The sequence below is a fragment of the Aptenodytes patagonicus genome, chromosome 9, assembly GCF_965638725.1.
Source record: "Aptenodytes patagonicus chromosome 9, bAptPat1.pri.cur, whole genome shotgun sequence".
NCBI classification, from domain to species: Eukaryota; Metazoa; Chordata; class Aves; order Sphenisciformes; family Spheniscidae; genus Aptenodytes; species Aptenodytes patagonicus.
This window is the reverse complement of record NC_134957.1, coordinates 516888-531388: the sequence shown is the minus strand read 5'-3', so window position 1 is coordinate 531388 and position 14501 is coordinate 516888. Positions and strand designations below refer to the sequence as shown.

Below are 14501 nucleotides of genomic sequence, written 5' to 3'. Positions count from 1 at the left end.
CCTGCCGAAACCAGGACACCCTGAAGTCTTGATAAGTGAGCGGGAGGGGGTGTTACATTTAGTTTGTTGAAATGTCTCCTACCTGTTTGTTTTGCAAGTCAGGTTGCTGCACCTGTACAACTGTCACAGGTCTTGAAAGAACTGCATGCTTAGCCTTCAGCAGGTTTAAGCAATGACAGCATTGAGAAGCCTGTGATGCAGGCTGCCCCTGAGATTCAGTGAAAAGGAGCAGGACATTGACTTAAGAGTGAAAAATACAAGCAGTCATCTGTCCAGCCTGGCAAAGCAGCATCAGCATGAGGTCCCTTGTGGAGAATATGAATCACAGAGGGAATAATCGCCTGGGCAAACACAGCAGGGAAATGGGAAAACTTAAGGAAGATGGGGAGAGGTATCAGCCATGAAACTCTAGGATTAGCAAAGGCATCTCTTGTGTATGAGGTAGGGAGACATAAGGCAAGCTTTCAGTTTGCTCCTGGAAGAGCCTGGTGTGGCCTGTTGGACACCTCAGTCCTATGTATGGGACAGAACATGCAGAAATCTGTTCAGTCAGGTCTGTTTTATGACTGCAGAAGACATCAGTCTCTACTTTTGCAAGATACTGTTATTTCAGCTCTACACAGATCTCCCTGTCCCACACACTTCAGTCTGGAGGAAGGATGTCTCCTTCAGCAAGTCCCAAACCAGGGCTAGCAATCTATGCACTGTTCCTCATTCAGTATAAGCTTTGCAAAGAAATTTGTGCTGACTTTTATTCAAACAAACACATGTATTTGCCTAAAGGAATCCACCTCAAATACTACAGCTGCAGTAAATACCAGGATCCCTTCCTTCTACAGCAATCCCAGACAGAACCAGAGAGAGATGAGAAAGTTTACAAGTCAGTAGGTGCTCCCAGCTCTTGGCCCATGCTGCCACGTGTAGGTACCCACGTGGCACCATGCTGCATCAGTCAGTAGAGGTGTCCTTGCCAAGAGCGTTCCCAAACACAGTGGCTGCCAGGGTCCTGGTGCAGCCCCTCCAGCCCTGGCTGGGCTCCTGGCCGTGGCACGCTCTGTGCCGAGAAGACTCAGGCTCCAGGGCTGCCTTTCAGACACCTTTCATCAGCACACAAAGGTCCTATTAGGAGAGAAAACCCTTTGTTCTCACATTGTTGAGGCAGTGCCAAGATGGGCAGTGCAGCCAACAGACTGAGAGACCTGATGAGACTCAAGAGAAACCGGGTACAGCTTAGCAGCAAGCATGTGGCTGCCTCTCCAAGTAGTGAACAGTTAACATGCTGAAAGCAGAGGCCACTTTCCCTGGCCAACAGCCAAGCTCTTTCTGTAAAGAACCCTGATGCTGAGTTCATGCCAGCACTAACCAAAGGATCTTAAACCACCCTTCAGGCTTCCTGGTCAATCAGGACTTGGACTCCAGTGAGTTTCTGCTGGATCACTTGTGATCTGTGGAGACCCTCTTCCTCCATGATAGAGAACAGAATAAAGTAGAGCAGTTTTGCCAGGAAATGCTGCTCCTCCTCAGGCTCCTCAGCCACGCTCTCACTCAGAAACACCACACTTAAAGCCATCTGCACTGGGGAGGGGAAGAGGCAGGCTGTGGTTCTCATTCAGTGTGACAGTTTTTAGAGTCCCCTTTGATCCAGTAACAAATCTGAGCAAACTTTAGAGCGGTCAGGTGAACGGCAACATTATAGTTGTGGTGCTCCCCAGCCACTTCTAGCCACCAGTGCCCTGAGAAGATCCTGATCACCTTCCTCTCCCATTTGTGTCATACAGGGTCCCACACTTTCCCATACACCTCAGAGCTGGACACACCAGGCCTGGCATCACAGTGCTGGTAGATGAGGTGGACTGTCTTGTCCTCCACCCCACAGAAGCAGTCACCCGGCCAATCACTGTCAAACCCCAAGAAATGAATCCTCTTCCCAGCCACCTCCTCTGCTGCCGGAGCTGCCATCAGCTTCATGTGCGGGCGTCGGTGTGGCCCGTGCAGCTCCAAAAGGGCGTAGTCGTTGTCCATGCTGACCAACTTGGGGCCCCAGATCCAGCCTGTGGGCACCTGCGTGCGCTGCATCTGAGCCCAGCGCATTGTCAGCCTCTCTGTCCCCATCCCATTGCCAGCACCCTGTGCCGGTGTCAGGAAACCCACCCTGATCTTCTTGGCCCCCTTCACGTAGTCTTTGTTGTTGTGAATGCAGTGGGCAGCAGTGAGGACGTGCCACTTGGACACCAGCACGCCCGTGCAGCCCGTGGAGATCTTGACGGTGGCAGAGAAGGGGTAGTTCATCAGGAAGTGGTTCCCGATGATGGAAAACCGCCTGTCTGCACTATAAATCTGCCGCTTGCCTCGCACATGCCACCTCTGCTGTCTCCTCTCCGCGCCATTCACCCAGGGGCTCACTTCCACCGTGGTGAGGGTACGTGTGCCGTTGGGATACACTGTCTCGTAAGAGAGGTACTCTTGGAAGTCCTGAGGGACCAGGGTGGCCTCCCAATGGGCGCAGGCATCATCACAGTGTGTTGTCATCTCCAGGATGGGCTGTGACAAGAACCACCCTTTGGCTAGTTGCAGCGCGGACTGGGGAACAAGAGTGGGAACCAGGTCACCAGCTGCAGCACTGGGAAGAAAGGAGAGCAAGAGAAGAGCAACCACCTGGCAGCAAGTCATCGTGCCAGACCTGCAAAGGCAAAGCAAGGAGAGCATTAAGCCCGCACAATTAGAGAGCCAGCCACCTGCCGTGGCTCAGGGCTGGGAGGATTATCGGATGCACGCAGCCTTGTGCCAGCTACTGCGTTGTGCATGCTTAAGCTGTTACCACAGAAAGCAGAAGGGTTGGGACCTGCCTGGAGCCAGGTGAGTAGGGAGCGATAGGAATCTCACACGGCACTGGCTTTGATCTCCTGGAGCTCTTCTGGATGGTGAGGCCCTGCAGCACAACCCAGCACCGCTGCAGAAATATCACAGGCTGATGAGTTTGCTCTGTCACGCCAGTAACCCCATCCGCCCTGGGGTGGATTCCCCAGATTCCAGGGCTTGCGCCCCGCTGATGGATGTGTCCCACCCAGCAGCCACAGCAGCTCCGCTCCACCAGCCGGTTACCTGCAGGGAAGAGGATCTGACGGTACAAGGAAGAAGGCGGCACATTAACTCCTCGGGTTGAAGTATTTGGTGTCACAGAGCAGTGTGGACCAGCCAGCCTATTTTAACTCCCAAACAGATCATTGTACCCAATTTAAAATTTGATCTGCTGTTACATCTCCCTGTGGGCCACCCCTGTTCTGGCAGGCAAGCAGTGCAGGGCGCAGGCTCTGCAGTGCCAGCTCTCCCTCCAACGGCTCATCAGTACAGCCCTCTGACTTCATCGTGCCCCAAGCCTGCATACCCACACAGGCTCCTCTCGGCAGCCCCGCTGGAGGCTCTTCCTTGGCAAGCAGCTGGTGTGCAGAGAGAGCTGCTCCAACACCTCCACCAGGAAAGCCCCATGTCCCCCGAAGGCAGCCGGGGTCTGTGCCGGACACGTGGCAGTGCGTGTGGTTATGAAAGCCGCAGGGGATGTGGTGGAGCCAGGTGAGGAGGGAGGCTGAGATCCACCAGCTCTCTGCACCCCCCTGCACCCTGACCCACCAGTGCTGCATCCCCGGCATGGCCCACAGCCAAGAATGTTGCCGTCAGCCGGTGGCCACAGCCAGGGCCTCCGCTGCAATGCTGCCCCAACTGCCTGCCCCCTCAGCATGGCTTGGGCCAAACGCAGCCAGAGCCAACAACCCTCCAGCCCCCCTTTAAATCCAGGAGGGACAGCAACAGGGAGATCACAAACCAAGCCCTGGCTGTAGCTCCCAGGGAGGCCAGCCTGAGTGCCCCCCCTGGCACTACAGCCAGCAGGATAGCACTGAAACAGGAGCCAGCCCTGCCTCCCCTGTCCGTGCTCCTGCCCACGCTTGTGCCCGCTCTGCCCAGCACCTGTGCAGCGGCAAAGGCATGGGCAGGGGAGCAGCTTCAGGCTTGTTTGGTTCCCTCCAGGGCTCTGCCAGCTGCTCTGCCAGGGCTGGAGCCACCCCGGGGAGGCCCACAGCTAGGCGGCAGGCAGGAACACAGCCTGTGCTGTGAATCTGGGTGGAAACTACCCAGCTGATGGGGCAAATCACAGGCAGCTGTGTGCAAGGCTGGGGACCGGGCCTCGCAGTGGCAAAGCCAGGCTCCGCTTTTTGCTGCATTTTCTCAAACCAGAAAATGGTCCCTTCCAGACTGGCACAGGAGGGGAAAGCCCACCCTGCAGCCTCCAATACCTGACAGCCTTCACCCAGGAACATGCTTCCCTCCCAGCCCCTCTCTGCACAATGGAGCCCCGGGTTGCTATCAGGGCATCTCAGCAGGCCACACACAGGCTGGTGCGGCAGCAGTTAAAGCAGTGGGAGCAGCCTGTGCTGCTCCCTTGTGCCGACAGGCTCCAGCTGGGTGTTATTCACCCACCAACTGATGCGTGGAGATGTACAGTAACGCCAGTGGGGCCCGGGAAAGGCAGAGGTGCTGCCTGGCAGAGGATGCGGTGCCATCCCTGGCAGCTCTGCTAGCCCGGATGGGGCAGAAGGAGGTGGCGGGCAGAGGGAGGCGGGATCCCCCCAGAGTGGGTGCCCAAGGCTTGGACGGCCTCCCCAAGCAGGCAGCCAAGGGCAGGGCACTCGGCATGGGCCCCAGGGGTAGACAGGGCTGCTGCACTCCTGCCAGCACCTGCGCCCATGGCAGGATGGCACTGACCCACTGCACCACACCAGCATGGACTGGCAGCTGCCAGAGAGCTGCTTCCCTGCCGGGCTGCCATGGTGGGAGCTGCCCAGGGCTTCCAACACACTGCTCCGTGTCCAGAGCTCTGCCAGTCCCAACGGGTGCCCAGGATGGGACGCCAGTGGTCAGTGGGATGGCCTGGAGCCAGGCACAGACATGCGCATGGGCACAAACGGACCCATGCATGGCCATGGACATGTGCACGGGGACACAGGCACAAACAAAAGCATGGGGGTGGCTGCAGCAGTGCCAAGCCAGGGGGTGAGGGCTGCAGCAATATCATGGGCCCATTGCCCGCTAGGCTTGGGCAACAGCACCCGAACCTGGGTGCATGGGTGCCAGGTGGACTGCAGGCTCAGGGCTCAGCAGGGCCCCATGTGCTGCCCCTGGCCAGAAGATACCCACCAGGTGGGGTGGTGAGACCCAGCGCAGCACACCGAGGCACCAGCATGGCCAGGAGAGCTGGAAGCACCTGCGAGGAGCCAGTGCCAGGAGTCAGCTGCGCCTGAGGGCTGGAGCCTGAGGCTCTGGCAGGGCACCCCAGCCCGGGGCAGCAGGGCAGACAGAGCCCAGCACGAGGCCAGAGCAGGTGCTGCAGCCCCTTTTACTCCGGGGACAACGCTGGGGCAGGGCTCACAGCTCCAGCCCAGGGGCCAAGCAGAGCTGATGGTGTGGGCCCCTCACTGTTGACCGTGTGGTGACCCTGCTCCACTGCCAGTAAACAGGGAGAGATGCCAAAACCACGCAAGATCCATCTGCCCTAAATTAGTTTATTTTGCAAAATAATGTCAGGGCTGATTTAGACCAGACGAGAATCTGGGAAATCATCATCTTCTCACATGGATGCAGCCCAGCTCCTGGGCACGCTTCCTCTGCAGGCCATTGCTGAAGCCTCCAGGAGATATTTCCAAAGTCTTTACTGCAGCCGCTGCCCTGGGACCTGGTGAAACACTCCCACACAGCACAGGGCCTGCAGGGCAGGGCCATGGCAGGCTGGTGTCCTGCCCACAGGTACCAGCGGCACTGGGTTGAGCTGACCCGGAGCACTGCTCCACAGTTCCTGGCTCACTGGCTCACTGTCCCAGAGGACAGTGTGAGGGCTGGTGGCTCCAGCCGGAAGGTTTTGGGCAGGGAGCTCACCCAGCACAGATGGCTGTGGCCGAGCCCTGCTCTGCGCCGGCACCAGCCTGGCACCCGGCTCGGTAGCACATGGGTCCTACCCAGGGGTCCGTAATCACAGGGCATTAACACGACATGCAGCAGGACCAACAGAGCCAAGCACTTAAAAAACATTTAGTTTAACAGGTATAAAAGTCAACATTAAAACACCAATTATACAAAGGCATATGAGGTTGGAGACTGGTACGGCTACACTGTGGACATCTTCACAGACACCCGAGCTAGACGCTTGCACCAAGCAGCATGGCCGGGGCAGCATGGGGCTCAGTGTGGGATGCAAATCCCAGGCACAGAGAGTGTTTTGGCCAGCTGAGCCTTGTGCTGCCAGGGAGCACCGGACTGCTGGCAGTACCAGAATGAGCCGCCCCAAGCTTCGTCACACAGCTCCAGCCATGGCTGCCATGTACATGCCCAGCACTTGGAAAGCACGGAGAGGAGGTGGTGACCACAGCCACATGGACAGACAGAATGAATACAGCTGCACCATCATGTGGGGCCTCCCGCGCACAGGGAAAGCAGCATTTCTGACAGCAACTTCCACGGTGGGAGGGCCGTGCCGATGTCACTGCCCCTCGGCGGGGTTGGGGGGATGGCAGAGACCAGCCCCGGGCCACCAGCACTCCCACCTGGCCCAGGGACTCATCTCCGTGACCTCTGCTCTGCGAGGGGAAAGGGCAGCGCACGACCTGGCTCTGCGGTCCTGACTCTGGGACTCGCTCCCCGTGGGAGAGGGGATGGATGTACCGTGTGGATCATGATCTTGTCCCTGAGCAGGAATACTGGCAGAGGTCCACGGAGTGCCCATGCCTGGTCCCTCAGACTGCAGCAGCCCTGGGGCCAACGTCCAGTCCAGGGTGGTGCAGAGGCTTTTCTACTGTGGCACAGGGTTCCTCTGCGTTTTTCCCTTCCGTGCTGTTCCGAATCCCGTAGCCAAAGTAAATCGCAAGACCTGCAGGACAGTTTCCGCAATGAAATGCACAGTGGTGGGCTGCCAGCGTAACAGCCCCCCAGGGGAGACCCTGCAGGCACCACGCTCCCCTCTGCAGGACACCTACCCACGGCCATCCAGATGGCAAACCGCACCCAGGTGCCGGCACTCAACTGTACCATCAGCAGGATGTTAATGAAGATGCTGAAGATAGGCAGGAGCGGAAGGAAAGGTACCTGCGAAGGACAAGAGATGCCATGTCAGCTGTGCCTTGAGGGACCCGGCCGGGCTCGAGGAGGCTCCTGGCCACAGAGGGATCTCACCCCTGCCACAGCCCAGAGAGCACCCGGGCGCTTCCATGCTGGGGACTGCACCTCAGAGAGCTGCATCTCAGGGCCTCGGGCTTTCCTGGACGGTGACTGCCCGGCAGCAAGCTCTGGCAGACCCTGCAATGGCCCAGATACTGCCAGGGGTCCGCAGGGGCACAGATGCTGAGCTGCTGGGGGCTGCACTCACTTTGAAGTTCAACCGTGCGTTGCTCTGCGGCTGCCTCCAAACGATGATGGTGGGAATGAGCAGAGCCACGAGGAGCAGCACCAGGGCTGCAATCCAGCCCACACTGGCGTCCTTCAGTGCAGTCACCTTGAGGGTCAGGACCACGCAGATGACTGTGATCAGTGTGGCTGCAAGAGAGGGGGCAGCTGGGGGGCTGCACAGCATGTGGCCTCCCTGGGACCCCAAGCCTCACCAACGGCTGGGCTGAGGCACCCACTCCTCTCAGTCAAGTATGGGTCCAGCACATGCTGTCTCCAACACCCACCCCAAAGCCTCAGGGAAACTCGCCAGCCCGGCAAGCTGAGGGGAGCCTGCACTCAGCTGGGCTCAAACCCAGCTCTGACGCTTACCCAGACCTGGCTGAGCCGCCCCATTCTGGCTACACAATGAAGGCACTGATGGACGGATCAAACTTTGCTGGCCAAGCCCAAGCGCTCTCAGGGGTCCAGGGACGACCCTTGCTGGGTGGCCAGCCTGGGCCAGGCTTGTCACAGGGAGCTCCCAGGACCACCCACACATGCCTGGCTTAGCGCCCACGTCCTCCATCAACCCCCGTGCGCCCCAAAACCTAGCCATGCCCTGTGCTTGGCACCCTGCTCAGGACAGAGCGGGTCCAGCACCCGCTGGTGCTGCCAACAGCAGCTGGCAGCCTGTGCCACCTAGCCCCTCTCCTCCACCTGGCATGCCCACCATCCCTTCCCAGCTCTGTGGAGACGTGCCAAAATGCTCCAGCCCCTGGCAGGAGGGGACATCAGCCATCAGCTCCCGCTCACTCACCGATGACCGAGACACAGACGTAGACGATGTGCCCCGAGAGTGTGGTGGGGGTGTCCGTGGGCGGGTTGAAGAGCGTTGCCAGGGACAGCATCTCTTTCTGCTGGGCACTGGCAGGGGTGATAGTCGGGTTCATGATCACTCTCTCCTCCTCATTCCCATTCAGCTCCAGCATTTCTATGGCCTTCGGGGAGTTCAGCTGCCCGGACTGGTACCTGAGATGGGACAAGCTGCAGCAGAGCCCAAGGAACTTCCCAGCCCAGGGGGACAGTGGGCAGCACCCTCATAGCCCTCCTGCTCCTCCAGCCCCACATGCTGTTCCAGCAGCGGCCCCGTGACGGCCACCCCACAGATGTGCCCAAAGACACCATGCAGGCTCTTGTAAGCAGCCTTCATCTTGGGGGCTTGATGCTTCCCCAGGCTGCATCCCCCCGGGAAAAAGCTGTGGCCACAAGCCCCAGGCTCGACACAATGCACATCCACCCCAGGCACCGCCACACAAGAGGAGGCACCCACCGGAGGATGAGCACGCACACTGCCACCAGGGAGTAGGCCAGCAGCGTGCCGATCGACATGAGGTCCACCAGGTCCTTCAGGTCAAGCAGGAAGGCCATCACCGCTGCAATGAGGACATGCAGCATGAGCACGGCTCTGGACCACCGTGGGGCCAAGCGTGAAGTGGCAGTCGGAAGCCTTACCCGCGAGGAGCCCCGAGGTGATGGTGGCTGACAGAGGAGTCTTCGTGTGGCTGTTGATGCCAGAGAGGAACTTGAAGAGCAGCCCGTCCTCCGCCATGGCATAGATCACACGGGGCATGGGGAACATGGAGCCCAGCAAGCTGCCGTGGGGAGAGATGGCTCAGGGCCTGCCAGGCAAGCTATCCACACCCACCACCCAGATGGGGACGGGACTGGCTTTGTGCTGGGAGCAGGACAGCAGCCGGATGGGGCAAACCCCCAGCCCAGCCAGGATGTGTGCTGCTGGTCGCTGTGCTGTGCTGGCCGGTGCCAGGAATGGAGCCAGTCCTACCTGGTGGAGAGGGCACAGAGCGAGCCAACAGCAACGGCGTAGCGGGCAGGCTCCCAGCCCACCGCCTTGAAAGCCTCAGGCAGGGAGCTCTCCTTGTTCAGGAGGAAGTAGGGCACCATGAGGGTCAGGGCTGCGGAGACCCCAAAATAAGCCACGAAGCAGATGAGGAGGGACACAATGATGCCAATGGGGATCGAGCGCTGTGGGTTCCGGGCTTCCTCCCCTGTGTGGAGACAAAAGGCAGCATCCATCCCCGCTCTGCAGCACAGAGCAGGGCAGCTGGCCCCAGAGGGCAAGCTGCAGCAAGGACTTTCCACGGAAGCATGGGGCTGGGCAGCAGCAGGCAGGGGCTGTTGGAGAGGAGGGGTCCCCAGCCGTGCTGCTGCGCTGGCAGAGGCTTCGGCACTGCTGAGAGCAGAGGCACATGCCTGCAGCCCTGGCTTCCAGGCTTGCAGCTGCCCAGCAGCTGGGCTTACAGCACCCCTGGCCGTGCTGGCCTTCTGCCCCCACCAGAAGCTCCCACTCACTGCAGAGCCTGCTGAATGTGGATCCTCTGTGCACATGGGGCACAGTGACACAGCCACCGTGCCCTCTGCCCCCTGGCCTTTGCAAAGGCATGCTCTCCTGCTGCACCACACTACCTGGCAAGGGGCTCAGCAGCCTGCTGGCATAGGAGGGAAGGAGGTGGCTGCCGGGCAGCCCCTGGGGGAGGGGAGGCACAGGCAGGGAGGTCAGGCAGAACAGCCTGTACCAGCCACCCACTAAGTAGATTCCTGGGGGAATGAGAAGAAATTAAGAGGGCTCCCTGTGCTCCAGAGAGCGGAGGTTCTGCATGAACTCAGTCATTTAGAAAAACGTTGCTTGAGGCTGGGAAATTACCAGGAGGCACTAGCAACTCCCAGCACTGTCGCAGGCTCGACTTGGTAGCAGAAAGGCTCCCCGCTGCCTCGGGAGCTGCCTGTGCAGGCAGGGTGCAGCCCCGCTCCCACCACACAGTGCGGGAAGCCCCTTTTCCTGGGGCAGGGCAGGCTGTGAGCCCTTTTGTGCTGGCCCAGCTGGGGAGAGAGCTGCCGCGGGGAAACCTCCCAGGATCAGTGGGATGGGCTGTTTCCCACGCCACGGAGCATCCTCCCAAGCGGGTCCCAACCAGCCGCCAGCTGCGCTGGGGAAATGCCCACACCGCCCTCGCCCAAAGCAGCACCTGTGGTGGCAATGCAGTCAAAGCCCACGAAGGCGTAGAAACAGGTGGCAGCACCAGTCAGGATCCCTTCCAGTCCAAAGGGGACAAAGCCGCCAGAGCCGAAGGCTTTTTTCCTGGAAAGGAGGGAGGAGAGCAGCTGCTGTGGGGTGCATGGACAGCGGGGCCGGTGCCAGCCCTGTGCCGGACCCTGGCCTGGCACGGTTGCTCTCCTCACCCGATGTCTGGGTAGGAGCGGTTGATGTAGTCCTCCGAGAGCTGCCAGTTCTTGATGTCTCCCTTCACGAAACCGGCAATGATGATGAAGCCCAGCACCACCAGGTTCACTGCCGTGAAGATTTTGTTCACGAGGGCAGATTCACTGACGCCGAAGGCCAGCAGCGCTGCAGGGACGGAAGGGGTGAGTGGGGACTCAACAGGCTTCCATGCCACCACCCGCGGTGCCACAGAGCCGCTCCTATGCACTCACCGGTGAGCAGCCCAATCAGGATCAGGGCGAAGAAGTCTGGGCGCTCGGCCAGCACCCCTGGCAGGTGCACTGTGGTCTTGTTCATGAAGAAGGTGGAGATGTGGTTGCCGATGATGTTGTCAAATGCCGCACTCCAGGCTCGAGCCACGCTGGCCGTGCCTGGTCAATGGCAAATCTGTGCATCAGTCTGAGCCCAGGGCAGAGCAGCACCGGCCACCCCCACCCCAGCACCCACCTCCCTACTGATCTCACACCCTGCTCCCGCAGCACCACACGCTGCCCCCACGAGTCCCCCACGTGCCAGCACCCTGCCTGGCCCCATACCTATCACGTAGGAGAGGATGAGGTTCCAGCCGGTTGTGAAAGCCCAGATCTCGCCGACAGTGACATAGCTGTAGAGGTAGGCAGAGCCAGTCTTGGGGACACGGGCCCCAAACTCCGCGTAGCAGAGTCCGGCCAGTACCGATGAGAGAGCAGCCACCAGGAAGCAGAGGACGATGGAAGGACCAGCCATCTCCTTGGCCACCTCCCCAGCCAGCACGTACACACCGGCCCCCAGCGTGCTGCCCACCCCCAGGGCTATGAGGTCCAGTGTGGAGAGGCAGCGAGCAAAACGCGTGTCCTCGGAGCTCAGATCCACCACGCGCCGGCGGATCAGCTTCTTCCCAACACTGGTCATTTTTCCCCCAAACATCTTGTCCTCTCGTGCGTGGTGCTCAGCTGCTCAAAACCCCTGCAAGAGAAGGGACCGTAGGAGCGTGAAGCTCAGTGTCCTACAGGCAGCAGGACCAACACTGTGGGGAGCAGGGCAGGCAGTGATGCCCACAGGAGCCGTGCCTGCTCCTGGCCAACCTGTTGGCACCAAGCCCCTGCCACACTGGTGGGGCAGAGACCATGGCGGCTCCCTCCAAGGCACCGTGGGGCTGTGCGTACCCCACCTGCGCAGCTCTTGTGCCAGGAGAGAGAGAGAGAGATGAACCCAGCGAGTCCATGGTAGGAAATAGGCTCACTGCACAAGCCCTGTGTGGTCCCCACCACAGGGCCCCTGGGCACGTCCCAGAGCTTGCCCACTGCCTCTCAGCAACTCCCCACTGATTTGGCAGCCTGGAGATCCCTCAGCCCAAACTTGACTGCTGGCGCATCCCTCCAGCCTGGTGTGTGGGTGTGTGCAGCGGTGATGGCAGGGAGACAAAGCATTCCTCCAGCAGAGGATTTGGCAGGCTGGGCTGACTCACTGGGACGCAGCCATTCCTCCTTTGCTCCCAGCATCTGCACTACACCCTCAGCAGGGATGTGTGGCCAGACACACAGCGCGGGCCCCCGGCACACATCCCTCGTGTGCCGACAGTGCTTGCTAAGCAGCCCGCATGCTCTGCAGGCTGCAATCGCCCTAAACATTTGACACCCCCACTCCCCTTGCTCACAGCAGCCACCCATCCCCCAAAAGCTCTGGGAGATGAGCACCCTGTGGAACAGGCAGCCGGCACAGGGTGAGAGGAGTCACAAGGAAAGTGGCTCCCAACGCCCACGGCCATGGCTGGCACCCTGCCGGCTGCTCCCTTCATTGGGAAATGAAACACGCTCTAGCCAGGTGCCCAAGGCAGCACCAATGCCATGCTGTATGGATCAGCGTAAGTACACACGAGGATAACTTTGTGACACTTTTCCATTGAGGGGGATTACCAGTGTCACGGTGGCAGCCACCAGCTTGGCTGCTTCCCCATAACCAGCAAACCAGCCCGTTTCTGGAAAAACCTCCTCCTGAGCTGGCATGTGCCACATTCTGCCTTGGCCCAAGGAGCCATCCGAGCCTGGGGCAGCCTCTGCACCAGGTTTCAAGGGAACAACAAGTGCCCCAGCACTGGCACCCTCTCCAGCCACTGCCCAGATAGCTCTGGCTGCCTCCCCCAGCGCTGCTCGATTGGTCTAAGGAGCAATCCAAGGAGAGCTCGCCCGACGTGAGCTCTGCAAACTGCAAGCACGGGGTTAGCAGCAGAAACGTGCTCAGCCCTTATTCCCAGAGCAGCGCAGAGAAAAAAAGCGCGAGCAGCGCCGAGCAGGAAGATGTGGGATAGCCTCCCCTTCCTAACCCCCGCGGGCCCTGCTGCGCTGGGATTCGCCGTGCCCGGTGAAAGGAACACGTTAAGCACCCAGACCCACACCAGCGCCCGTTAGAGCCGGCCTAGGGAAAGCTGCTCAGGCAGGTCGGCTGGCTCCGGGGAGGGTCGGCCCGTGGCCGGGGAGGTGTCTCGCAGAAAGCCACGCTGTCACGCTGGCGCCCGAAATGGAGAGCGCGCAGCGAGCTACGGGCGGGCAGAGGAGAGGAGAAGCAACGTGTCGGGCGACACCTCCCGCCGGCAGGAGCCTCCCGCTGCCCGCCGCATGCCGGTACCCACCGCATCCCGCCGCGGCTCGGGGCAGGTGCCGGGGGCCGTCATCTTCCGCTCGGGACCCTCACCCCAGCCCCCGCGGGGGCATCTCCAGCCCCGGGGAGCTGCCAGCCACGCTCCGTCCCGCCGGGGAGCCCGGCGCTGCCCCGGGGACGGCGGGACCGGGACGGAACGCCGCGGCGGGTCCCGGCCGCCGCCCGCACCGGCCCCACGTGCGGGCGGCGGCTGATGCAAGCGCGGCACCGGTTGCGCCAGGCCCCGCCCGGCTCGGCGGCCGCCGCGACTCACCGGCGGCGCGGCGCGGCGCGGCGCGGCTCGGCTCGGCTCGGCTCGGCTCGCCTCGCTCCGGTGCGGTCCCGTTCAGCTCCGCTCCGCTCGCCCCGCGACTGCCGCCGCCGCCGCCGCCGAGGGGGTTGAAGGGCGGACCGGCTCCGCCCGCCGGATGCCGGAGCGCACCGCCCCGAGCCGAGCCCCGGAAACGGGCACCGACGCTCGGTCCCCTCGGGCGGCTCCCCCCCCCCCCCCCCCCCCCCCCCCGCAGACCCGCCCCGCCGCCCCAGGGGAAGCAACGGGCGAGCGGGATCAGCCCCGCGGCCGGTGCGGGGAAGCCCGGCCCCTCCCGGCCCCACCCGTGCCCGGTTCCCCGCGCCCTGCCACCCTTCCGCCCCCCAAGTCACAGATTTCAAAAAAATATAAATTTAAGTCATAAATGGCACCGGAGCGGGGGCCAGGCACGGCTCGGTCCCCGGGAGTGCGGCTGCTGCGAGCGGCAACGCCGAGCCCAGGGCAAGGGACTGTGCGGCCGGCGGCATCAGCCGTGCTCCTCCGGGAAAGGCCACGGAGCGGGCGGCTGAGGGTCCCTCGAGCCCGGATGTGCCAGGAGGGCAGAGCCTGCCCCGGCCCTGCCCCGCCGGGGCTGGGAGCGAGGCGAGGGCTGCGGCGCAGTGGGGGGGTCACCCCTGCCACAGGGAGTGCAGCCGGATCTCAGCCGGAGGCGTGGAGGGGGGATCTGCCCCGACCCCCATTGCGCTCCGCAGGGAGTGAGTCCTGGCCAGTGCCCACGCTGCTCCACTACAGTCTCCTTAACTCCGGGAGCAACAGGCAGCTCTAAGTGATGGGAAACACCAGTCTCAGGAGCACTGTTTGGCAGTTGGGCCAGCAGCCAGGAGCGAGGCGGGAGCCAGCACCCTTCTC

The 14501-nt window shown here is 61.5% G+C and overlaps 2 protein-coding genes across 4 annotated transcripts; both read right to left on the bottom strand.

Annotated features, from left to right (window-relative positions):
• Positions 1–1763: 1763 nt before the first annotated feature.
• Positions 1764–2543, bottom strand: LOC143164703 (serine protease 23-like). Its single transcript, XM_076347626.1, has one exon. It carries the CDS (start codon positions 2527–2529, stop codon positions 1771–1773), a length of 759 nt encoding a protein of 252 aa, XP_076203741.1. The 5' UTR covers positions 2530–2543; the 3' UTR covers positions 1764–1770.
• A 2992-nt stretch (positions 2544–5535) lies between these two features.
• SLC7A3 (solute carrier family 7 member 3) lies at positions 5536–14123 on the bottom strand. Of its 3 annotated transcripts, none has more exons than XM_076346847.1 (12): positions 14024–14123; positions 11242–11650; positions 10918–11076; positions 10666–10831; positions 10452–10564; positions 9251–9473; positions 8920–9059; positions 8738–8840; positions 8225–8436; positions 7409–7575; positions 7020–7128; positions 5536–6913 (listed from the first exon to the last, which is right to left on the bottom strand). In XM_076346847.1, the coding sequence occupies exons 2-12, from the start codon at positions 11609–11611 to the stop codon at positions 6780–6782; spliced, it is 1896 nt and encodes a 631-aa protein (XP_076202962.1). In that variant the 5' UTR covers positions 11612–11650; positions 14024–14123; the 3' UTR covers positions 5536–6779. The 3 variants fall into 3 exon arrangements, with proteins under 3 accessions (XP_076202962.1, XP_076202961.1, XP_076202960.1); XM_076346846.1 differs by lacking the exon at positions 14024–14123 and adding an exon at positions 13596–13662; XM_076346845.1 differs by lacking the exon at positions 14024–14123 and adding an exon at positions 13314–13450.
• Positions 14124–14501: the final 378 nt, after the last annotated feature.